The sequence below is a fragment of the Ostrea edulis genome, chromosome 1, assembly GCF_947568905.1.
Source record: "Ostrea edulis chromosome 1, xbOstEdul1.1, whole genome shotgun sequence".
Classification (NCBI taxonomy): Eukaryota; Metazoa; Mollusca; class Bivalvia; order Ostreida; family Ostreidae; genus Ostrea; species Ostrea edulis.
The window spans coordinates 514,220-539,000 of record NC_079164.1 but is presented as its reverse complement, the minus strand read 5'-3'; the positions used below and the strand labels follow the sequence as shown (position 1 = coordinate 539,000).

At 35.1% G+C, this 24,781-nt stretch overlaps 2 protein-coding genes across 2 annotated transcripts in view; one reads left to right on the top strand and one right to left on the bottom strand.

Annotated features, from left to right (window-relative positions):
- The window catches only part of LOC125664956 (peroxisomal acyl-coenzyme A oxidase 3-like), a 28,209-nt gene extending 25,713 nt beyond the window's left edge, over positions 1-2,496 (top strand). Inside the window, exon 13 of the mRNA XM_056152807.1 lies at positions 1,538-2,496. Coding sequence (XP_056008782.1) covers positions 1,538-1,651 — 114 coding nt within the window. The 3' untranslated portion in view covers positions 1,652-2,496. The remainder of the gene's footprint in view (positions 1-1,537) is intronic.
- Positions 2,497-6,361: 3,865 nt separating this feature from the next.
- On the bottom strand, positions 6,362-20,702 carry LOC125664571 (uncharacterized). Its single transcript, XM_056152809.1, has 8 exons — positions 20,570-20,702; positions 19,229-19,378; positions 13,105-13,155; positions 12,849-12,992; positions 12,635-12,733; positions 11,861-11,977; positions 7,531-7,630; positions 6,362-7,428 (listed from the first exon to the last, which is right to left on the bottom strand). Exons 1-8 carry the CDS (start codon positions 20,604-20,606, stop codon positions 6,459-6,461), a joined length of 1,668 nt encoding a protein of 555 aa, XP_056008784.1. The 5' UTR covers positions 20,607-20,702; the 3' UTR covers positions 6,362-6,458.
- Between the last annotated feature and the right edge of the window lie 4,079 nt (positions 20,703-24,781).

Genomic DNA, 24,781 nt, shown 5'->3' with positions numbered 1-24,781 from the left:
ATAAACAAAATGTAGAAAACTTGTATTCAGAATGAATTGTTCCAGGTAGCATACATGCAATAGTAAGTTCATTGTTTACAGAATAGACAGTCACAGGTAAGTTAAGGTGCTCAGCATTTTGTTTAATGGCTATTGTGTTACATTATGCTACATAACAAAAGACTTTGTCTATGGACACTTACAGATGGGGTTTGGTAAATATTTATACAAGTATGTGATGTTTCTGAATCAATTGAAAGTTCCCCTATGTAAGATAAGCATGTCCTCCTCTGATGGAGAAAGTGGTTTTTTTAAAACTCAGTCAAAATTCAAGGAAACTGAAGATATGCAAAATACTGATGCTATATTAAGTGGAATTTTGGACGTAGAAACGGAAAATAGTCAAACACAAAATGAAGCAAACTTTGACCTGAAGGTGGTTTCATTTTCGGACATTTCTGATGAGGAACTTATGAATGCTGGCCAGGATATTGAAAATATTGAGCACTTTCTTAAACCACTGAATCAAGATGAATTAGACGAGTTACTGAAGAAAGGACTATCAAAGAAAACATAAGGAAATGCGAGGTGGGCTATATCATTGTTTGCAACTTCGCAGCAAAACGGGAAAAATATCTTGGGCCAGAATTCATTTGGATTTACATCACAAGGAGATATTTTGAAAATGAGCGAGACATCAGCAAGATTACGGTATTCATGGAAATGTTAAAAGTAGTGACACTCAAAATGCAGATGAAGAGAAACAAGTGAAAGTACCAGGGACTGGAAATACCACTAGTGAAATCAAAATCAAATCTGGCAATGTTTCCTTCGAGTTCAAGTTTTAAAGACATGTAAATTAAAAGTTGCTTTTAATGTATTTGCTGTTTTTCCCCCTGGGTACATTCCAATCTTTACCTGGCACTGTCCATTCTATTTGTTGTAACTGTCCATTCTGATTGAAAAAAAAATTGTCCATTCTTAAAAGAATGGACAGTTATTCAAAAAGAATAGACACTTACAGGTAACTTAATGGACTGTTTATGGAGTTAGCAGAATAATAACCTATAGAATGGACAATTCAAACAAAAGGTTTACCTCACAATCATGTTTAAAATAGGAGATATGGATCAGTGATTTTATAGTTTACATTTACATATATTGTATAGGAGATATGGGTCAGTGATTTTATAGTTTACATATATTTTATAGAAGATATGGGTCAGTGATTTTATAGTTTACATTTACATATATTGTATAGGAGATATGGGTCAGTGGTTTTGCTGTTTACATTTATAGTGTATAGGAGATATGGGTCAGTGATTTTGTTGTTTACATTTATATTCTATAGGAGAAATGGGTCAGTAATTTTGTTGTTTACATTTAAAGTGTATAGGAGATATGGGTCAGTGATTTTGATGTTTACATTTATAGTTTATAGGAGATATGGGTCAGTGATTTTGATGTTTATATTGTATAGGAGATATGGGTCAGTGATTTTGTTGTTTACATTTATATTGTATAGGAGATATGGATCAGTGATTTTGTTGTTTTGCAGATTTACAAGAATTTGTACAGTGCAATGATACAGGGACCAAACGCTTTAGAACGACCCTCGTACTGGAAAGAGTTTGCGGATAAACCGGTCATCGGAAGCAAGTCCAAATTATAAAGAACTGGATAGGCTGCATCTGTGAATTAGGAATCAACACTGTTTTGAATGAATCATTTTATTTGTAATAAATGTACTATACAATTGATTTGTAAATGACTTTGTACAAATGATTAGAGTGTAAACATAGGCACAGCAATGGAAGTACATATACATTATATATACTAGTATACATATCAGTGTTAAACATGTGTGAAGTTTTATAGACTACAAAACAAAATGTAAAATACAATCAAAGTACTGAATATTGGGTAATTTTGGCTTCGAGGAATATTTTCTCAAATAAGTACACTGTAGATGGAAATATTTGGTGCTTTGATTTTTTTCATGGGCTATCTTTTATATGATTAGATATCTGTGACACTTTTATTTCTGAAGAATTTTTCCGAAAGTAATACCAAATTTATCCAATTTTCAGCTGATATATAAGAAATTTATCTGACTTTTGGATGATATATAACAAATTGAAAATGTACATATAAAAAGTGAAACAATCATTGAATTGCGTAAGTTTCTACATGTTTTTTTTTTTAAAAATCATACAATTTATATAGGTTAACATGATTATTAATATGATATAGTACAAAAATGTCTGTGTGAAATTGATACTCTTAAAGATCATTTTGAACTTACATGGAGTCAGGATTTAGTTGGAATAAAGTATACTCTGATTAGACAAGAACTTAGATTGACTTTGTTGCTGAAAAATATTTGTAAGATGATTCTTTATTTTAATGCACTGTTTTGTTATATGCATTTTGATTGCCTAATTCACAGTTTTGTTATATGCATTTTGATTGGCTAATGCACTGATGTTTGAGGCTATTAAATGAGCATCAACAAGATGGAAAGCTTTCCATTGTGACATCATAATAGAATGACTCCAAGACATCACATCAAATGTAACCATTTTATGTCATTAGAATGGGATTAAATATTTTCTCATTAATGTTGCGACCATTAGTGCTGATTTGATGGTAGCAAACATTCATTTTACACATCGCCTGTAAAACTCTGGAAGTTAAATTCATTTTACACATCGCCTATAAAACTCAGGCGACCATTAATGGTAATTTAACGGTAGCAAACATTCATTTTACACATTGCCTGTAAAACTCAGGCGACCATTAATGGTGATTTAATGGTAGCAAACATTCATTTTACACATACTCAGGAAGTTAACATTCATTTTACACATACTCGGGAAGTTAACATTCATTTTACACATCACCTGTAAAACTCAGTAACCTAAATCATCATTAACAGTCGCTAATAGTGAGGAGATCCTACGTTTATTTCTACTACATCCCGTTTTGGACCAACCTTGACCTAATTTAATGATTTGAACAAACTTTAATGGACACATTAGAAACATAATTCCAATAGTTGGATTTAGTTTTGATTTGATGGTACATTTATATGTGATATTCATGTGACAATGAATCTGATGATGATTATCAGTTCATGATTCATTGTCATGTAAAAAATTCCACCTCATTGTTTTAATTTCACCATGGCTATAAGAATATGAAGTGTTGACTTATCATGCCTGATTTTGTCGTGATCAATCACAGTTCATACTGTTACAATGAGATCAGAAGACATTTGATTTTGTTCTGATCAATCACAGTTCATACTGTTACAATGAGATCAGAAGACATTTGATAATAAACTGGTTAATGTATTTCTTTGTCTTAGTCAATGTTTTGATATAAAACACATAAAAAGGCATGATATTCCTACTCTCTGATAATTTGTGATATTCCTACTCTCTGATAATTTGTGATATTCCTACTCTCTGATAATTTGCAGCGATTGAAATAGTGATGGGATGTAAACATGGAATTATTACAAAGAGTGAATAAAATATATCTTATAAAAGACTAGACATACACATCATAAAAGAGTGAATAAAATATATTTTATAAAAGATTAGATACACACATCATAAAAGAGTGAATAAAATATATTTTATAAAAGACTAGACATACACCATAAAAGAGTGGAAAATACAGGGAAGTTGTAGTATAAAACCACTACAGATATAGTTAGAATAAAACCACTACAAATATAGTATGAATCGAAATTGTTCATTTAGAATCTCAACAAATAAAGTATAATTATAAAATCACTATAGATATAATATGAGTCGAAAATGGTCATTTAAAATCTGTTCAAATAAAGTATAAAATTTCTGAAGATAATGTATAAGTTGAAAATGTTCATTTAAAATATTTACAGATAAAGTATAAGTATAAAATTACTACAGATAAAGTGTAAGTTGAAAATGTTCTTTTAAGCTGTCTACAGATAAAGTATATAGGATTCAATACTTACATGTATGTAAGTTTATTGAACCAAAGTGGCTGTACATTTTCATTGGTGCTTAATAATGGTAAGTAAAAGATAGCGAGATTCAGATTGAAAATAAAATGAAATACTTGCAAGTTACTTTCAAAATCAATGAGATATGCAATTTACCAAAGTACCAATAGTCTTTGTATTTTCTTTGACCTCAATGGATGAATTTTGGACCTAGCTTTGATATTATGATTGATGCCTTGACTACGGGTCAAACAATTAAATCTGGAACATAATCTTGGTTGAACAAAGCATTAATAAAGAGGTTCTGTGGGTAATGGTGAGTTTGTGTGAAAATGTGACAAAGATCACAAATAGCTTTAAATGTAGAAGATTGGTAAAAAAGCTAGTATGGATACAAGCTCTGGATGTGAACAAGTTTTATCATACATGTAGGTCTACGTGCTCTGAACAAGTCACTTGCTTGTGCTCAGGGAGAACATGTGAAACTCCAAGGCAGAGGAAGCAAACGAGCAAAGATGTGAAACTCCAAGGGTGAGGAAGCAAACGAGCGAAGATGTGACACTCCGAGGGTGAGAAAGAGCGAAGGTGACGACGCTGCATCGCCAACTAAAGATTATTGTACCTTTGCAAGTAAATATCTGTATTCGCAAAAGATGTACATTAAAACTTATGGAATATTTTCTTACTGAGTTTAGACTTAACAATTTGCAAATATTCGTAAGAAATGATCAGATTTCTACAAAATTTCTCCTTAGACCAGGTCTTGTTGCAAAAATTGCTACAATTGGTAACCCTTGTCCACTTACGTGCCAAACATGTAACCAAATGTCACTAAATAATTTATACATCTAGTTAGCAATGGTTAAAACTAGAACTCACGATAAAGTACCTGTCAATCAAATATTTGTTAATTACATATGTACTGTTAACTTATGCAATGGTTTGAGATTTCACGTAATATTTCAATATGCTAAATTAACTATGCATGGAATTATTATTATGATTGCAATAAGTAACGATAAAAGCCTAATCATATTCAAGAGTTGGTGGTCGTGAGTTCGAGCCCCACTCATGCCATTGCCGTGTCAAACTTAAGACGTAAACATAGGTAGTGACAGCTCCCTCGCCAAACGCTCGGTATTGAGAATCTTTCGGATATAACCTTAAAACGGAGGCCCTGTGTCACAGCAGGTGTTGGCACGTTAAAGAACCCTCACTGCTACGTCAGTGAGCGCTAAACATAGGTCTAAATTTGTGGTACTTCACCTACAGCTGGTGACGTCTCGATAGAATTGAAAAAAATCTTCACTGGACGTAAAACAACCAACCTACTACAGATCAGGAATCGACATGTTAACCTACTGAGATACCCGGCTAGACGATTAGAATAACCTAGTGAGGTACCCGGCTAGACGATTAGAATAACCTACTGAGATACCCGGCTAGACGATTAGAATAACCTACTGAGCTACCCGGCTAGACGATTAGAATTCAAAAGAATATATTGTACATGTTAACCTACTGAGCTACCCGGCTAGACGATTAGAATTCAAAAGAATATATTGTACATGTTAACCTACTGAGATACCCGGCTAGACGATTAGAATTCAAAAGAATATAATGTACATGTTAACCTACTGAGCTACCCGGCTAGATGATTAGAATTCAAAAGAATATACATGTTAACCTACTGAGGTACCCGGCTAGACGATTAGAATTTAAAAGAATATAAATGTACATGTATATATTATATTTATAGCTTTCAAAAGGGAGTCAGCCATTATGACGATGCATTATTCATCCTTAATGAAGAAAATTCTATAAAAAGATCTAAAGACACTAGAAATCTGAAAATGGAGGAAATAATTATAGCATGCAGTTATTGCGGTTCAACGAAGGCCTTAGTCAGTAAAATGTTGACGTTACTGGGATTTAATGAAAGCCTCGATCAGTAAAATGTTGACGTTACTGAGATTTAATGAAAGCCTCGATCAGTAAAATGTTCACGGTGGATCTTAATCTCTCTGATATGCACATATAAGTATGAAAATTATGCATAACATCACATTTCCTCGGGGTCCCGTTGAACCTATGAAAAAAAGAAAGAATTCTTTGTGAGTAGTTATATATAGAATATCTTGAAATAGTTAAAACATTCATATAGTGTTATAGAATTAAGAATAGATGATAAAAAATAAAATCACAAAATGTATGTGTAAAATTGTGAATATGTCTTGTCCCTATACCCTCATGTACGTAAATAGTCAAATGCAACAAAGAAGGAAAAAAAGAGTTTTTAATTCGTATTTAGCTTTTCAAATAAAAATACTGCCATACAATATCAGAATGAACCCCGAGGATTTGATAAACAAATAAAACACAAAATTCACTAGGTGATACAACTCGAGAACTTTTATTTGCAAACAATTCTTAGACGCTGACCACAACATCTCTATAAAGGCGTCCTCTCCCCACTAACCGTTCACAGTTTTGTTTTGGAGGAGATATTGTTCAAGTTTTCTATCAGTATTGCTGTTTCTTCATCCACCATCTTGCCCGCTTCCGTTGTAGAAATAGATACATCATTTGTGTTTTCATTTTCACCACGTTTTGCTGGAAAATTACAGGCCACATCGCCGCTGGAAATATTCCCCGCCTTACTTCCCCTTTTTAGCTTCGACCTTCGGACTTTCATATTTTTGTTGTTGCTCTGGTTTGAATTTATATCTTTATTCCCTGCCACAATCACTAAAGGATCACGCCCCCTTTTCAAGCAGACCTCTGCGAATTTATCATTGATCAGTCTTTCTCCTTGAGTCTTCCGTTCTGAGATATCATGTTTGTCGTTTTTACTCTCTTTCTTTTCTAGTGTAATGGTTTCGGAGTTACCTTCTGCATACGTTTGTTTGTCTCGTTGATTCATGCCTCCATTGCCTCCAATCTTTACACTCTCGTTTACTACCCGGATATGAGTGCTGCTTCCGGTGGAACGCATATTGGGTGTCACCTCCTCTTCCTTTTCACTGCCTGATCTATTTATATCTGCGTATATACTCTCGGGATCGAGTCGTTGTTTGCTGTAGATCTCCTCCTCTGGGACAGTGGTCATTATCTGGTTGCTTATTGCCTGAACCTTGGCGTAATCGGCGTCCGGAGAAGGCGTAGATGACCAGTTATTGCACCAAGCCTTGTCGTAATCACCGCTATGACTCGCCAGTCTGAAAAATCCCTTATCGTAATCTTCGGAGGTGTCCGTCTCATCAAGAGCGTTGAAGTGGGCCTTTCTACTCATATTCACCACCAGATCATACGACGAATTGTGTTGATCTTCGAAGTTGTTCATATGTTTGTAGATACGTGTTATGGCCTCAGAGATCGGTCTACTCGTGTGTTCCCTGGTCTTCTCTTTCTGTATAGCCAGCATCTTTCTTTTTGCAATGTGTCTAACACAACTGTAGTAATGATAGTTTGGGTTTATTGCATAGTTTTGATTGCATGGATTCACAAATTTGTTCAGATCAGAAAAAATAGTTTAAACATACTGAGGTACATACCAATAGATACACATCACATCGAACAACACTAGGACTAGTAATCCGCCCACTACAATGAGCAGATGTTTCATACATCCAAAACAGGAAGACAAAGAACAATCTGAAATAACACAGTATTTTGCTTTTAATAAAGAAATGAACACAGAGGACAACTTCGATTCTTACGCGAAGATTTTCAACTTTTATATGACGTATTGTGACTATTGAACTGTACCCAACTAACCCTACCATCTACGAGGGTTAGATCCCGTGGGGGCCCGGGTAGAATAGGTCCTCAGTACCCCTAGCTTGTCGTAAGAGGCGACTAAATGGGGCGGTCCTTCGGATGAGACCGCAAATACCAAGGTCCTGTGTCGCAGCAGGTGTGACACGATAAAGATCCCTGCCTGCTCAATGGCCATAAGCGTCGAGCATAGGCCTAAATTTTGAAGGCCTTCATCGGCAGTGGTGACGTCTCCATATGAGTGAAATATTCGCGAGAGGGACGTAAAACAATAAGCAATCAATCTACGAGGGTTAGTGTGGTAGCAATACGTCGGTCTTGTAATGACACTGCGTATGTGTCAGTTTTCAAACGCTAAGAACCGAAGTCACCCTCAGTGGTAGAATGTTCGCCTCGTGACAGTAAAGTCGTGAATTCGCACCCCGCTTGTGCTATGGCCGTGTCAATCTTAAGACGTAAACATAGGTAGTGATTGCCCGCTCATTTTTTTCCGAACAAACCAGAAGACAACAATTATATTCATTTCTTTTTAGATATGAAGAGTTGTAGTGATTGTAAATATGAAGTATTGCACAAATCATAATATTGAATAGAAAACAAATTCTTGAACACATTCATCGATTATACAGAAAATACTTCAACTTTTACTGATCCTTGCAGGAGATACAAGGAAATTGATTTGGGACGTAGACCAGCCCCTAACGTTCTGGGAAAAATTAGATGTAATCTTTTGATATTTTGGCGTTTGTTGTCCTTAGTTACCATTGTTAACAGATATAAAAGGCTAGATCCCTAGACTCCTTCAAACGACATGCTGTCACAAACTGTGATGAACTATTAGTGAAAATATGCAGGATTTTCAAATATTCTTTACCTCGCACTGTTCGAGCACTTGCTTGCTCTCAATAGTGAAGATATTCATCAGGATTTCCTCTTTAATGATTTGTAAATCCTTGATCAAACTGTTAATCAGGACACCGATAAGAATTATTTTCATAACATGTCTTTGTCGTTGTTTTATTTCTTAAATAACCAATTGATCAATTCAATAGTTGATCTCTCTCTCTCTCTCTCTCTCTCTCTCTCTCTCTCTCTCTCTCTCTGACCACCGGGAGCAATTTCGTCTGAATTCGCACCTGACCCACAAAAACAAGTTTTAGAAAAAGTCAGCTAGGAAGTAGGTAATTTCATGACGTCACGACAGCCTCTGATGTTTTAGCTCACGAAATGATGGTGTAGGGTTTACTATTTTGAAAGATGTTTCAAGTATTTAGTTTGATATTGGTGTGATGTAATTATCTGATCTGCTCTGAATACGCAGTTCAAGAAAGCTACACATACGTGGAAGAGGTTTAACTTGTCTGTGCATCGCCATGTTTGTTTACATATGTATCGACCTCGGACTGATTTCTTGTTGAATTTTAAATATCCTTTATGCAAAACTTCCAGTCAGGTCAAAGATGTGTAACCGATATGATCTAAATAAGTATGATATTTTAAACTCATATCTTTGTTTTTCTTGTATAACTTCATAAATGTGCATCACTGTTCTGATGTTCTTTTGATGACATAATCGGTATATATTGCAGAATAATTGACGCAGTTTTTCTTTCATATCTGAAATAAGAATGGTGGTATTTTCTGCCGCGTTCCTTTCCGCAAATGAAAAGCGACTTGATTCGTATCAATTGATACATACATACAGTAAATCACATTCTCTAATGTGCTCGTTGATATAAAACACATGCACTAAAGGAGACGATTTCAATTGAAGAAAACAACAGACAACAATACATATGTTATTTTTGGCGTATTTCCGTTTGATAAAATAGTATTTCTCGTTGGCGAACGAGATGAAAATTGCATTATTTCACTTTTGTATATTGACGAAGATTTGTAGTAATACTGAATGTTTAAAAAAGCATCAAAACTGATGCCCCCGTATTGCAGTAAAGTTGATAATGACCAAGGTTAAAGTTAACAAAAGTAGGTGAAACCCCAAGGTCAAAATTACGATGTCAATAACTTTGGTACCCGAAGAAAGGTCTTGTCACAAGGAATACACGTGTCCAGTCGACAGGGGATATTTACTCCTCCTAGGCACCTGATCCCACCTCTGGTGTGTCCAGGGGTCCGTGTTTGCCCAACTATCTATTTTGTATGGCTTATATGAGTTATGAGATTGATAACTGTTCGTTATCTTCACCTTTCATGTGATGAAAGCCCTAGCACTAAACGTTAAAAATTGACCAAGGTTAAAGTTATTTCAAGAGCATGTCAAAACCAAGGTCAAGGGCATGAGGTCAAGAAGTTAGAGATGCCTTGTTTCAAGGAAAACTCTCCATGCAAGAAATGAAAGCTTTATCACCTTCCAGGGGTCCGTGTTTGCCCAACTATCTATTTTGTATTGCTTATAGGAGTTATGAGATTGATCACTGTTCGTTATCTTCACCTTGCATTGAAATGTTTTGGCAAAGGCAAAAGTTTTTACAGAAAGATGGACATACCAAAAACGGGGAAAAGAAGCATCCGAGTCCGAGGGGCAATCGACAGTTTATTTTTCAACTTCTCGAGATCGACAGCGATGTAATTATTTCTCTTCTGGCATGTTAATGTTTTAAGTGTAAACATATTTTTACTTAATTTATATCAACTTTTCAACTTAATGGTTTGTGACTCACCACATTTCAGAGAACGTTTAGTAAAACTCTTCTCAAATCAATAACATCAAAATGTACGACTTTTCCAAAATAAATTTCACGATGAATTAAAGAGAGTACCATTTAACATCATAGACAGTTGTTTCTTCAAAACAAATGCTACAAGAGTTTGAACAGTCAGAATTTTGCAAATTCTAGGGTTATTATAACGATTTAGTTTACAAATACAACCTATCATTGGGTCAAATGCTGTCTGACGTGTTTCATACCAATTCATAGGCCGTTCTTGGCACACTGAATTTGAGTACGGATTACTACGTTTATCTGATCGAAATATAGGGGTCAGGGCGGGTGTGACCGGTCAGCAGGGGATACTTACTTCGCCTAAGCACCTGATCTCACCTCTGATCCAGGGGTCTGTGTTTGACCAACTCTTAATTTTGTATTTGTAATAGAAGTTATGAGATTGATCAGTGTTCGTTATCTTCATCTTTTCATTTCTAACAAATGATTTGAAGTTTGCATATATATATTTCATAAAGCCAGTTGCTAAAATCACCATCTTCGTATCAACAGAGACTCATTTTTCACCTGAGATGAACCTCGAATTTTAGTTATCAGAATTCATGTTTGTGTCGGAAACATGTGAACCAAACTAATATCAAATATAGATTAGAATACCGATTTTGTCAACAAACTACGACTATCAGAACTCCTAAACACATACTCATAGACCGGAAACTGCAATGAGAAAGATTCCGATTTTTCTTCTCTGTCGGTTTGAAAGAACGCAGTACATACCCTACAAACATCATGTGATCAATTACTTTTACTTGGGCTGGAAGAAGAGGATCGCCATTATCTTTATATCCTACTTTCATGTAAATAAGCCGACTCTCATTGATTGAGAAACATTATGTCAAACTTGTATGGTACCATTTCTGATGCACAAGATGCGCATTTCGACAAATAATGTCTCTTATTACTAAATGAATTTATTACCCTTTGGATAGACCTGTTGGTAAACTACTCAATGATTAACAATGTTTTAAAAATGCTATAGTAATTTCAAACTTTCCTTGGAATGTAAAATACAATTAGTCACGTGATGAAATCCTATAATATCCGAAATCTTGTCTCGATAATTGAAACCATTTCGTTATAGGTAAAATATGGTCTCACAATTGAGTACACGAATAAGGGATTCAGCAATGTAGTATGCCTTAACAAACATTTAACAACGGTCAATCATTTGTAAACGTTAAACATTTACAAAAACAAGTCGTTAGAGGAGTGGCCCAAACATCGATATGTAAGCAGTTATTTAGGTTAGTATGTTCTTCTATCCATTGAGGTTAGTATAGTAAGTTGATTCGTTGCATAACACACAAAAGAGGCTCACATCTAAGTAATATCTACAGAAACAGGCTATTTCACTATCATTTACCGTTTCCAGCACCATTGCTTTCTTGAGGGTCACATTCCACACAATCCGTGTATGCTTGTGTTGTACCATTACAATACATATCAAAACGAATGGTAATATAAGTACTGGATTTTTCACCTGCAAGATAAAAGACAACATTACAGAGAGTTGTTGGAAAGGTAAAGACGACGAAGGTGTAGATAACGAACAGTGATCAACCTCCTAACTCCTATAAGGAATACAAAATTGAGAGTTGGGAAAACACGGACCCCTGGACACACCAGAGGTGGGATCAGATGCGTAGGAGGAGTAAGCACCCACTGTAGACCGGTTACACCCGCCGTTAATAAGAAATTGGCACAATTCTTAGTACCTGTATTGTTCTACATGGTACATACTTAGTACTTCTTACACATGACATCAAAGCACCCATAATGGGCCCCACATTCGCCAACGATTTGATTGATATATTAACATAAACTTCATATTTGTTGGTCTCACAAATGTGACTGGATATTTGTTTTTCTTACATGACTCAATGTAATAACAGTAATTTGTGTATACCGGTATTTGACACGTAAAGGTAATTTTACACATGGTCAGGGTTTTATTAGACAGACCTATAGAGATTGTGGTTTATAGTTGTCTAGTTGATGTAGTATGTGGATGTGTAAGTTGTTTGTTACAATTTTGTGATCTGTAAGCTCATTCTGCACACTAGTGTACTAGATAGCTGCGTGTAGTGTTAGGATCTGCTGGTGGGTGTGAGGAGGAGGCGTAAAGTAGTTATCGTACCCGATTCATGGCATCCATCATCATACTTTTCATTGCAAGAGACATATTCGGTATGTGAAGCGCCTCTGTGTACCATACACTGTGTGGGTGGAGGTAGTCCTGTGTGAATGAAACATATAATTATGACATAGTTAGTCAGCTACAAGCTATTGAAAGCGAGACAGACATGCTTTAATAATTATTATTTATATGTATCAACGGAATATGTATTTACCACTTAAAGATTGTTTTCCAAACTCTGCAAGTATATAATGTCTTCCGGACTCCAAACTTCTTAGAACTTCAAAGGCTGCAACACTACCATTTAGCTGGATACGATGATTACAAAATTCGCACTGATTTCCCTGTACATCACAATCTAAGAAGAAAAGACCGCATTTATATTCTAAACACACGACTGTATTCAGGGACAGTTCTTAAAATGAATTTTCTTTTCTTTCACGATTTCAACTGAACTCAATTCATTTTACCTGAACACGTATTATTTTTGTTGACCTTCTGTATCTGCAAAATCCCGGTACCTTCAAGACATAAATATTTATCCAGATTTATTTACCCTGATTACATGCATCAGAAATTCATTTTAACAGAATATTCAAATGATGTACTACATATACTTGCTGTATATATTCACTTAAAATCTTTAGATGCATCAGAGAACCTTCAATTTTTGGAAGGGATTATTTATTGTGGGGGAGGTCTCTGAAGAACAAAAGGCAGACTGTTATCTAAGTGTTTTCTTATTTCATAATATTTGTGATTTCTTTTCACAACACAGACATATTAACAAAAAGAAGGTGTTGCACAAAAGCGGTAACTTTCCCTAATCGGACCTGCGTGTCAACACTCGTGACGCAGAACTGACCTTCATCTTATTGCGTATTTGCGATTTAAAGGGAAAGGCAACCCTAACCATATACTGTATTTGCTTTTATGAATAAAGTATTACTTACTGATATCGTAATTGACAGTCTTTAACAACAAAAATCCTTGATTAACAAATAAATCAATATTAATCTATCATGCATTTTAAATTACCCGCTGCTAAGAGAGTAACCAATGAAGTTTAATTTATGACGTCAAATCGTCTATTCCGGTTTATTTCATCAGCAGCACTGTAAACATGATAAGTCACGAACAGTTAAGTTTGAAGCTGTATGAATTTGAGCCCGTTCTTTCACAAGACGAAATTGAGAAATGAAGACGTGTAGTCGAGTCGCAGACAAGACAGACGGTAAACATTCATCATACAAATGTCTTGAACCTCAACTTGTCATAACGCAAAGGATGGATCCACATTCTACGTAGTCTTTTCTTTTCAAATGACTTAGTTGAATCGGTCATTTCGAAAAAAAACAAACCCAAAACAAACAAACGTTATTCACATCTCCCCTTCGCATTAGTGTAATTAACTGCTTGCCAGGAAGGCATCAGCCTATTTATTCGTAAAATCTACCACATGCACAACTTTGATGGTCTCACAGGTGCTTGGGTTCAGAACACCCCCCTCCGAATAAGCTACACGAGTTGATTTAATTAATTTTTTGTTGAAAATATTTCTAATGCATGTCAACGTTTTGCATACCCATAAAGTCCAAAATACATGTAATTCAAAATAAGCGCCCCTTTAAAAAAATACCCTCACTGGTTACCGTAAGTTCTGTTATAATAACCAGTGACGGTATTTTTAAAGGGCTTATTTTGAATTATTTTGGACTTGATGGGTATGCAAGATGTTGTTGACATGCATTAGAAATATTTTCAAGAAAAAAAATAATTAAATCAACTCATGTAACTTATTCATAGGGGGTGTACCCAAGCACCTGTGGATGATCTTAGTATCTCATCAAAAGCGGAACAGACGGTGTGACGTCAAAATTATTGATTTTTGTGGTCTTGAATACAAAAGAGTTACACATCATGGCAGCCTCTATAGATCGTAGGAATTTCAATTTTTGACGTTTTCAAATTAGTACTGAAGCTTATTTAGCCCATATATCAACAGAATTGTATGAAAAATCTTTATCATATGATTAATCCTATCATTTATTATGTAAAAATATTTTGGGTTGTCTTTTCCTTTAAATACCTGTAGGATTCCCCAGCACTAAGGACAAACCTAATACATTTTGTGTCAATACATTATACATGTAGTCTAAACATAATTTTTGAAATCGTGATAATTGAATTGTCTTTTTTCTTCGGAGTATCAGGTTCAATACATACGGTTACATGTTACAAGTGTATCAAATATTTAATGTTCTCTACTACTACAATCTAAAAGCTCCTATACTCGTATGTATTATTTTCTACATCCAACAGATGTCAATTGTACATGACTCTGCACACAAAACAAAATATGGGAAGTTTGATACGCATTACTAAAGTTCAACATAATTCGACGTACATGCATGTACCTGTAAAAATCGATTCATCATATCAATTTGCTGCTGGAATACATATCATCTTCTTCATTCAAATAGTTTAACGGTTATTTACCTTGTTTGGCCTTAAATTTTTTTTCAAAGCTTTGCAAAGTTCACAACGGTTTTTCGTAAAAGGCACTATGCTTCGTCAATAACTTTCATTCAGAATAATATATAACTTATCGTCATCAACCTTGACTATTAAAACACAGGTATTGCGAGCTGTATTCGGCGTGTTTGTTGCGAGTCCTGTTCACAAGCTAAACAGTGTCTGTGAAGAGTTATCGTTATTTGTTGATATAGTTTTTAATATTGAATTATCTTCCCTTATAATATTGTCTTATCTTCAAACCGTTTAGAGTTAATCTTCGAACATTATTTCCTATTTACCTGTGCGTGAGTTTCATGCAATGCATTGTCCATTGTTCCAATCATTCTTTTTGTCTACTTAGAGCTGGCACACAGTGTGATTAGTCTTTTGCATTTCAATATATGATTCTCTTAGTATTTTGAATACGTATTTATCTATTTTGGTTTTCGAGTTTTGTATATCATTTATAGAAGTAACCTATTTCTGAATAATTTCTATAGAGTGCCATTGGTGTCATATGTTTAATTTACAATATGTAAGAGCTTAACTAATTTTTCTATGGAAGCAAGTTTATGATAAAATCAAATTCAAATTCTAAATATTTTCATTATGTAACATTTCTTAGTTTTTTAAATACAATTTATCTGTGTACTTGTAATTTAGTATTGTCAAAACAACTATGCTTATTACTTTAAAATACTGACGTAATACCTTTAAAGGTTATGTACATCGGATATTTGTAATTAGTAGTCCATTTATTACTTCTCTTGTTTGTTTCAGTCTTTTATCTCATGAAGTGCATAATAAAGACAGGGCTCCGTCTTGTACATGACCCTTGGTTATACTATCTGCAGAAGTGCTGGCATAATAATGTCCATGTTGGAAGCTTATTTCAAACTTGGCACATTATAATAAACAGGGATTTGACATGCAACATTTATAAAAACTAGAAACGTGTTTCAATTAAGAACAAATCTAGAAGGAAAACGTAATACGAAAAAATTGTGTTCGTGAGGGATTCGAACCCGATCGTTTAAAAAAAGGAAACATCTTCACATATAAAAGTTGACGACGTTACCCACTGACCTACGCATTACTAAGGAAAATTAACGTACGGGTGAAGTTGAAAATAATATCGGTGCTGTTTTCATTTTTTTTAAATTTACAAAAAAGTCATCGTGAAACAAAATTTTAAAGCGAAAGTTAAAAAACCCCAAACAAACTCGAAGAACATGTTCATGCTAAATTTATTTTGATTCACGGAGGCAGTCTTTCTTAAATTCGGGGATATCTCTCTATTTCAACGCTAAAAAAAATCATAAAAATCGCTTATTGCTTGATTGAAACTTAAAATAGTTTGGCTAATTTTTGTCAATACACGCCTTTAAAACTTTTTTTTTTTTAAATTTGAATCAAAACATACATTCCAAATGGTGTTATCATTTATTTGAATAACTTTCTAGTATCTGGGAAGTCTTCCCCAGTAGGACCTGTTTGGTAGACGACTTTCGGTACCAAGATGACAGTTCCCGCTGAGAGGTACTTTTGGATGAGAGCTAGAGTGATAGACAGGTAGAAGCCATTCATAAAGAACTATAGTACCGATACTAAGGAAGAGACTTACAACGCAATGCTCGGGTAAGTTCTGTGGGTACTCACGGGGTTTACTGGGTCACCTAAGACCTCATATTTACTATAACTTTATTTTATCGATCTTTCATGCAACACCTTTAGGGAAATTAACATGAAACGTGTAATACCACCTTTTGAAATATACCTATTGAACTATTGAAATGAAATTTTAGGTGGAGAGGATAAAGATCATTATATTATTAGTTATATTGATTCTTGGCTGGGTACATTGACTCACATTCCCTGTCAAAGTTTATATTCTCCCGTTAGACAGATTTTTCTGTGAGCTCGAAATAAAGGACACCACAGAGTCGTCCACTTCTGCTTCATACTTAGATATTTTATTGAAAGTAGACATTAACGGCAAAATGACAACTCAACTGTATGACAAACGGGATGATTTCAGCTTCTCCATCGTCAAATTCCCACATTTATGTAGCAATATTCCATAATCACCTGCATATGGTGTTTATATATCTCAACTGATTCGATATGCAAGAGCTTGTTATGGGTATAGTCAGTTTTTAAATCGAGGTAAGCTACTGACAAACAAGTTGATGGTACAGGGATTTCAACAGTCTCGATTGAAGTCAGCATTTCGCAAATTCTATGATCGTTATAACGATCTAGTTCGTCAATACAACCTCGCATTGGGTCAAATGCTGTCTGGCGTGTTTCATACCGATTGTTAAATCGTTCTTGGCACACTGATTTGACTGCGGATAACTCTGTTTACCTGATCAGGATATGGGGCTCACGGCAGGTGTGACCGGTCGACAGGGGATGCTTACTCCTCCTAGGCACCTGATCCCACCTCTGGTGTGTCCAGGGGTCCGTGTTTGCCCAACTATCTATTTTGTATTGCTTGTAGGAGTTATGAGATTGATCACTGTTCGTTATCTTCACCTTGCATTCTCCCGGGCCGTTATATCACATTCCCTGTCAAAGTTTGTATTCTCCCGTTTGACAGATTTTTCTCTGCAGTAGGACATTGGTAGATATTTTTGAAAATTATGGGTAATTTCATGTACTTCAAAATTACACATGTAGCTCACTATCTATATTTTTACAATATTGCAAATTATAAAATATAACGATATTACGAAAGCTTATAAATGTAAAAAAACAAAATAATCGTGCGTAGAACTTTTTTTTATATCATGTACGACTTAGTATTTCTTACACATGACATCAAACTATTGTTTCTTACAACTGACAGTGACATATTTGAGTATGATGTAAAGTATTTAATTTTTTTTAAAAGTTGAAAAAATTATTGAAATGTTAAGTACACGAATGACACAATTAATACAAAGAGATACCCTAACCCTAACCCATGAAAAATGAAAAGTGTTCATTAAAAAAAGAACAACCCCAAAACATCCGCACACAAAACCCTTCAATTGCTATTTGAACTGTAGTTTGTTATTATACGCCTGGGTCGACGCCTCTGCTGGTGGACTGTTAGTCGCCGAGGGTCTCTACAGCCCAGTAGCTAAGTACTTAGTTACTAGCTTGAAAATACGGATGCATATGTAATTGCTGTTATAAAATCTAGAAATTCATTTCAAAATTAAGGATTATCTCACTAACGCATAGCTCTTATCCTTAGACGAATTTGTCTTCACTTGTTTCGCACACTGTTTTCCCTATGGTGGCTCTAAAACTTCATTGTTATTTCGGATTTCAAACAGTTCGGTTGAGGATCACTGAAGAGACAGTATTTGTGAAATGCGACTCTGGTGCATCAAAATTGGTACCGTATAAGTTTTATATTATGACCCCTGGATCGAGGCCTCTGCTGGTGGACTGTTAGTCGCCGAGGGTCTCTACAGCCCAATAGCTAAGTACGTAGTTACTAGCTTGAAAATACGGATGTACATTTAATTGCTGTTATAAAATTTAGAAATTATTTCAAAATCAAGGATTATCTCCTTCACGGATAGCTCTTATCCTTAGGGGAATTTGTCTCCACTTATTTGGCACACTGTTTTTCCCTATAATAGCTCTAAAACTTCATTGTTATTTCGGATTTCAAACATATAAGTTGAGCATCACTGAAGAGACATTATTTGTCGAAATGCGCATCTAGTGCATCAAAATTGGTACCGTATAAGTTTTACTTATGTCCTTTCTATGTATTTAATTATTCCTAAGGGTTGTTTTAAATTATTTTATATGTAATTAGGGTAATTATATCATTACATTAGGCGCTATATATCAATAATAATAATTATGCATTTAAATTATGACATTATGAATATTTTATTCACATGTATGTGACATCGTTTTTATATGATCTTTCTCTAACATTTGTTAAGCACATTAGAGAACTAATGTTGATAAGGCGCTATATAAATATTTTAATTACAATCAATATTTGACAATTTCTACTAAAGTACTCATATACCAAAGAATGTGAAAGAAGTATAAAAGTTTGTTTACCCCAAGGGAACGAATATTTCACTTTGCCCAACCAAGAACCATTCTTTGTAGCATTGTCCTCAGATGAAGGCTGTTGATCTGCTAGTATACAGATGTTCATCGCTTTGCTCCAATTGATATTTACGGATACGACTGACCCCCAACAAAGAGCTACAAATATATAAACATTTGTTAAATTATCTATGAAGATTTACTCATTGGATACTAGATTGATCAACATTCGTTATCTTTACTGTTTTATTTAAGGATTCAACAAGTATTTCTGCTGGTGGATAGTCTTTCCCCGAGGATAGTTGTTGTTCCATGAATATAAACAATAACCACACGATAGATGTCGCCCTGTATAATACGTTATCACTCTGCGGAGTCTACAATGGACATTGAGTCTAACAGATTGGTTGATGCCTCTCGGATTATTCTTCGAGATATCAAACATTTGTTATATGTACAAATAACCAGTTTTGGTACAAAAATAAAATGTCAAATGTTGTCTGACGTGTTTCAAACCGATTGTTAAGCCGTTCTTGGCACACTGATTTTGACTGCGGATAACTCCGTTTACCTGATCAGGATATAGGGTCACGGCGGTTGTGACCGGTCGACAGGGGATGCAAACTCCTCCTAGGCACCTGATCCCACCTCTGGTGTGTCCAGGGGTCCGTGTTTGCCCAACTATCTATTTTGTATTGCTTGTAGGAGTTATGAGATTGATCACTGTTCGTTATCTTCGCCTTTTGTACCTCAATTGAATTGTGTCATTAAGTCATATCCTCATATTAAAGAAAGAAAAGGTGAAGATGGCGAAGATTGATCAATATCATAAGAACTATAAGGAATACAAAATTAAAAGTTGGAAAACACAGACCCTTGGATATACCAGAGGTGGGTCAGGTACCTAGGGAAAGTAAGCATCCCCTGTCGACCGGTCACATCAACCGTGTATTAATTTGCATGTATGATTGATTATATGTTAATTTAAGTTAATTTGACGATACGTTAGGCATATTTTGGCGAAGCATTTGTTCTTTATTTGTTTTGATACATTGCATATAAAAACTGTGTATAGATTCTTATTGTTCCTACTTTAGAATAATATGAATATAATTTACTTATTTTTCTTTCTTACAACGAAAGTATCACCGCGATAAAAGACTTCATTTGATTATTTTTAAATCTGTAGAAATTTCAATTTTGTCATATTTTACAACTTAACCAACACATAGATAAGTAGTTTTATATCAAAAATAGTTGTAATGTATCCTACAATTGATAAATTCATCATATAAACACAAATCTCGTAGAATCATCTTGATCTTATTCATCACAGGAATACAAACTTACCAGTAATGAATGTTATTGTGTGTTTTAATCCAGCCATTTATGATGATAATTTCATTTATCGTGGTGAATGTTCTTCCCCCGTTTTTAAATACAGAATTTCCTTATTTCTATTCATACAATGGATATACATGTGACTGAAATACTAAAATGTTTGTGTATGTACATGTGCTTTTCTGTCATCAACTTCCCGTTTCAGTCACTCTTTGTATACTAATTTTCACTACAGATGACTTCGTATACCAGATCAAAATACAAGGTTCAAGACCGGTGTTACCGGTAAACAAATGAAATGTTTCTGTCATTCCTCCACCGCTTGCAATTTTTGAAATGTCTTTTACTTTTTCTGAAATACCCCTCACCATACAAGACTGAACAATCGACACACAATGAAGTGTTTCATCACATATTTCCTTTCTATATATAGCATGATCATTCACATCATCCTCAATTTTCTGAATTTGACATGAACAATTAAAAATAATGAAGAGTGATCAATCTCATAACTCTCATAAAGGAGTAGAGCAAACACGGACACCTGTACATACCAAAGGTGGGATCAGGTACATAGGAGGAGTAGCATCCCCTGTTGACCAGTCACACCCGACGTGAGCCCTATATCACAATGGGGTAAACGTAATAATCCGTAGTCAAAACCAATGTGTAAGGAACTGCCTAACAATTGATATTAAACACATCAGACAGTATTCGACCTAGTAACAGATATTTGTAAATTAGATCGTTATAACGAGTATAGAATTTGTAAAATGTTGCATTTAAACGAGACTGTTGAAACTCTTGTAACAACGTATTTGTCAGTAGGCTGCCTCGATTTAGATTTTTCTCGCCAATTCAGTGTCAAGTTTTCTTTAAATCTTCATTTCGCCATCCAAATAGAAAAAAAAGTTGTCAGAATGACGCCTATGTATGAAAAAGGGGATTCAGGTTAAATGTACAACAGTTGCCAATTAAGTGAACGTGTCAGTTACATATAATCAGCATTTCCAGTGAACATTTCCTTGTGAAATATAAATATCTGTCACTTAGGATTCAATTGAATATTAAATTACTCATCGATCAATTTACATTACAGCTCCATTTGCAGTGTAATAGTTAATTAAAACTATAAATAAATATTATCACATCATTTCATCGTGTTCTCATATCCACTTGTCATGTGATTGTTTTCTTTCTCAATTACTTGTAAAATAATCATTACAAACGTCAAGTGCATCCGCAAGTAACCACCTACGTTAAAATTAGAGTTGCTAAACTTCGTTGTTATCATAGATATTACACTACCTGTAAAATATCAGCATAATAAATGATTTAACAAGAGTTCGCTGGGCTACATCGCTTACCTGAGTCACATTGGTCCTGCTGTTCAGCTATTGTACATTTCATAAGAGTTTTTTTTCTTTCATTTCCATGAAAAGTTTTACTCCATGTTGTGATCTCAACCTATTCCTGAAGGGTCACAATATAGACATAATACAACTTCACAAGGTAACAAATCATGTCATGAAATGAATTGTCTTACCATAAAGGATCTACATTATCACCTGCATATGGTGTTTATATATCTCAACTGATTCGATATGGAAGAGCTTGTTCTGGGTATAGTCAGTTTTTAAATCGAGGTAAGCTACTGACAAACAAGTTGATGGTACAGGGATTTCAACAGTCTCGATTGAAGTCAGCATTTCGCAAATTCTATGGTCGTTATAACGATCTAGTTCGTCAATACAACCTCGCATTGGGTCAAATGCTGTCTGACATGTTTCATACCGATTGTTAAGCCGTTCTTGGCACACTGATTTTGACTGCGGATAACTCCGTTTACCTGATCAGGATATGGGGCTCACGGCGGGTGTGACCGGTCAACAGGGGATGCTTACTCCTCCTAGGCACCTGATCCCACCTCTGGTGTGTCCAGGGGTCCGTGTTTGCCCAACTATCTATTTTGTATTGCTTGTAGGAGTTATGAGATTGATCACTGTTCGTTATCTTCACCTTGCATTTAACCATCGAGTTTGTATCTCTGCTGGTGGACAGTCTGTCCACGAGGATACTTGTCGCTCGATATATGTTCCTTCATGAATATACACAATAACGAAACAATACTGGCTGACACGTCGCCCAGTATAAAAAGTTGTCACTCTGTGGAGTCTATAAGGGACACAGGCTCCTACAGATCGGTTGGTGTCCCTCGGATTATCCTTCGAGATATCAAAGATTTGTCGTATGTACAATCGTCAGATTGTCAGCTTTGGTACAGAAACTAAAATTCTTATACCCAAATTAAAGACTGTTATGTTCCTTTAAGAGATATATTTGATAATTCCTTTTCAGACCTCATGTGTTCAACCGCAAAATGTTCTGCAAAAAATTGCAAAACTTGTGATATACTGATCACTAAAAATTCATTTAGTAGTAATTTAACTGGACGTAGTTTCTGTACCAAAACGTTTGATAATCTGACTTGTAAATCTTCTAACGTTGTCTACGCCATTGAGTGTAACCTGTGTGGCTTAATTTATGTGGGAGAAACCAAGGGTTCACTTAATAAAAGAATATCGGGGCACATATTTCAAATTAATAATGGTGGTAACCAACTTCTTTACAAGCATTTTAATGCACCGGACCACTCCATCTTGTCCATGAGGGTAAGGATTTTAGAAAAAAATTACCATCACACAAACAATCCTACATTAAGCACCCCTTTTCGTAGACAACGAGAAGATCACTGGATCAGGACCCTAGACACTGCATTTCCATATGGATACAATGATAATGTATAAGATGTGGGAAATTTGACTAGTCCACAAGGAAATAACGTTAATGTGATGGGACTCTTTCCCAATACCCAAAGACGAAAACGCAGTCACGGACATCGTTCATATAAAGACCAAGTATAAATGATGTCACGTTTGATTCACTTTTGCCTCACGTCAACAGACAATTGGGTCCACATCATATTCGTACAAAACTTTACTCTACACCATTGAGGGTTTTAAATACGTTATTTGAAGAAGCTATGGCTAGTCTATACTTGGATTTTTCAACACCTGAATATAGACTTAACTCTATGATTATGGATGTTGCCTACCACAAGCTCTATAAACCAGCACGGACCATGGATGATATTCCTTCCAAATCATGCCGTCAGTTCCTTAAGCTCAAATTTACAAACAAAGGAATAGATGCCGTCAACATAAGCAACATTCTTCGTCATAAAAGGGTTCAGTCGTGTATTCCAACTTATTTCAAGTTCAAGTCTACACCCTGTATTTCCTACAGCTATACTTCTACTATTGCATCCAAACTTTTTAATTATGAACAAACTTTGCAGTGTTTAGATATAGACCATCTTATACGTAATCCACCAACATGTTCTTCTTCTTCATCTTCTTTCAACTACAGTTCAGTTGGACATGTCATTACTGGTGATGTTGATATAGTTGAAAATGAGGACCTCAAATCACTTATTCTTAAAGGTCCTAAATACAGAGAACCTCGGTCTTTTAATTGGCGACAGAACTTCATCTCTATTATGAGTTCTGTCGAAGATTATGCCAGACGATGGGCTAAATATGAAAAACAAGAACTTGATACATTGTCAGAATGGGTTAAAAGCATAAGAGGGATATTAAAATCCCGCATTAGACACATGAAAACAAAAGTACGTACCGTCTATCCTTCTGTGTTTAGTAAACCAGAAGTGATAAAAGAATTAGATAGGTTACATGAGGAATATGTTTTGGTTCCAGCTGACAAAGCTAGTAACAACATTGTCTTTGTTTGTAAGGCTCATTATTACAACTGTATTTTAAACGAACTTGGCATTAATTCCACTTTTGGTAATCATACTTATACTCCAACTGCCCTTTCAAAAGACGAAATTCTTCAAAACCATGCTTCAGTTTTGGACACATTTAATATTCCAGTCAATGGGTCGAATGAATATGAGTTGCCGTACCTATACTGGATTCCTAAACTACATAAAAACCCTTACAAACAAAGATACATTGCTGGATCCAGTAAGTGCTCTACCAAGCCCCTATCGTTGCTCCTCACGAAAATGTTAACAGCTGTGAAGGAGAAACTTCAAACTTACTGTGCGACTACATATGCCAGAAGTGGTGTTAATCAAATGTGGATTCTAAAAAATTCTAAAGAACTTTTAGTAAACTTGAAATCACAGAATTTTCCCCA

Excerpts from the sequence above, each read along its gene's own strand:
- LOC125664571 (XM_056152809.1), bottom strand. The coding sequence starts at position 20,606 with ATGGCTGGATTAAAACACACAATAACATTCATTACTG. Across the intron at positions 19,379-20,569 it reads CACAATAACATTCATTACTG|CTCTTTGTTGGGGGTCAGTC; the intron begins GTAAGTTTGTAT and ends ATATATTTGTAG. Across the intron at positions 7,429-7,530 it reads GATGTGATGTGTATCTATTG|TTGTGTTAGACACATTGCAA; the intron begins GTATGTACCTCA and ends TCATTACTACAG.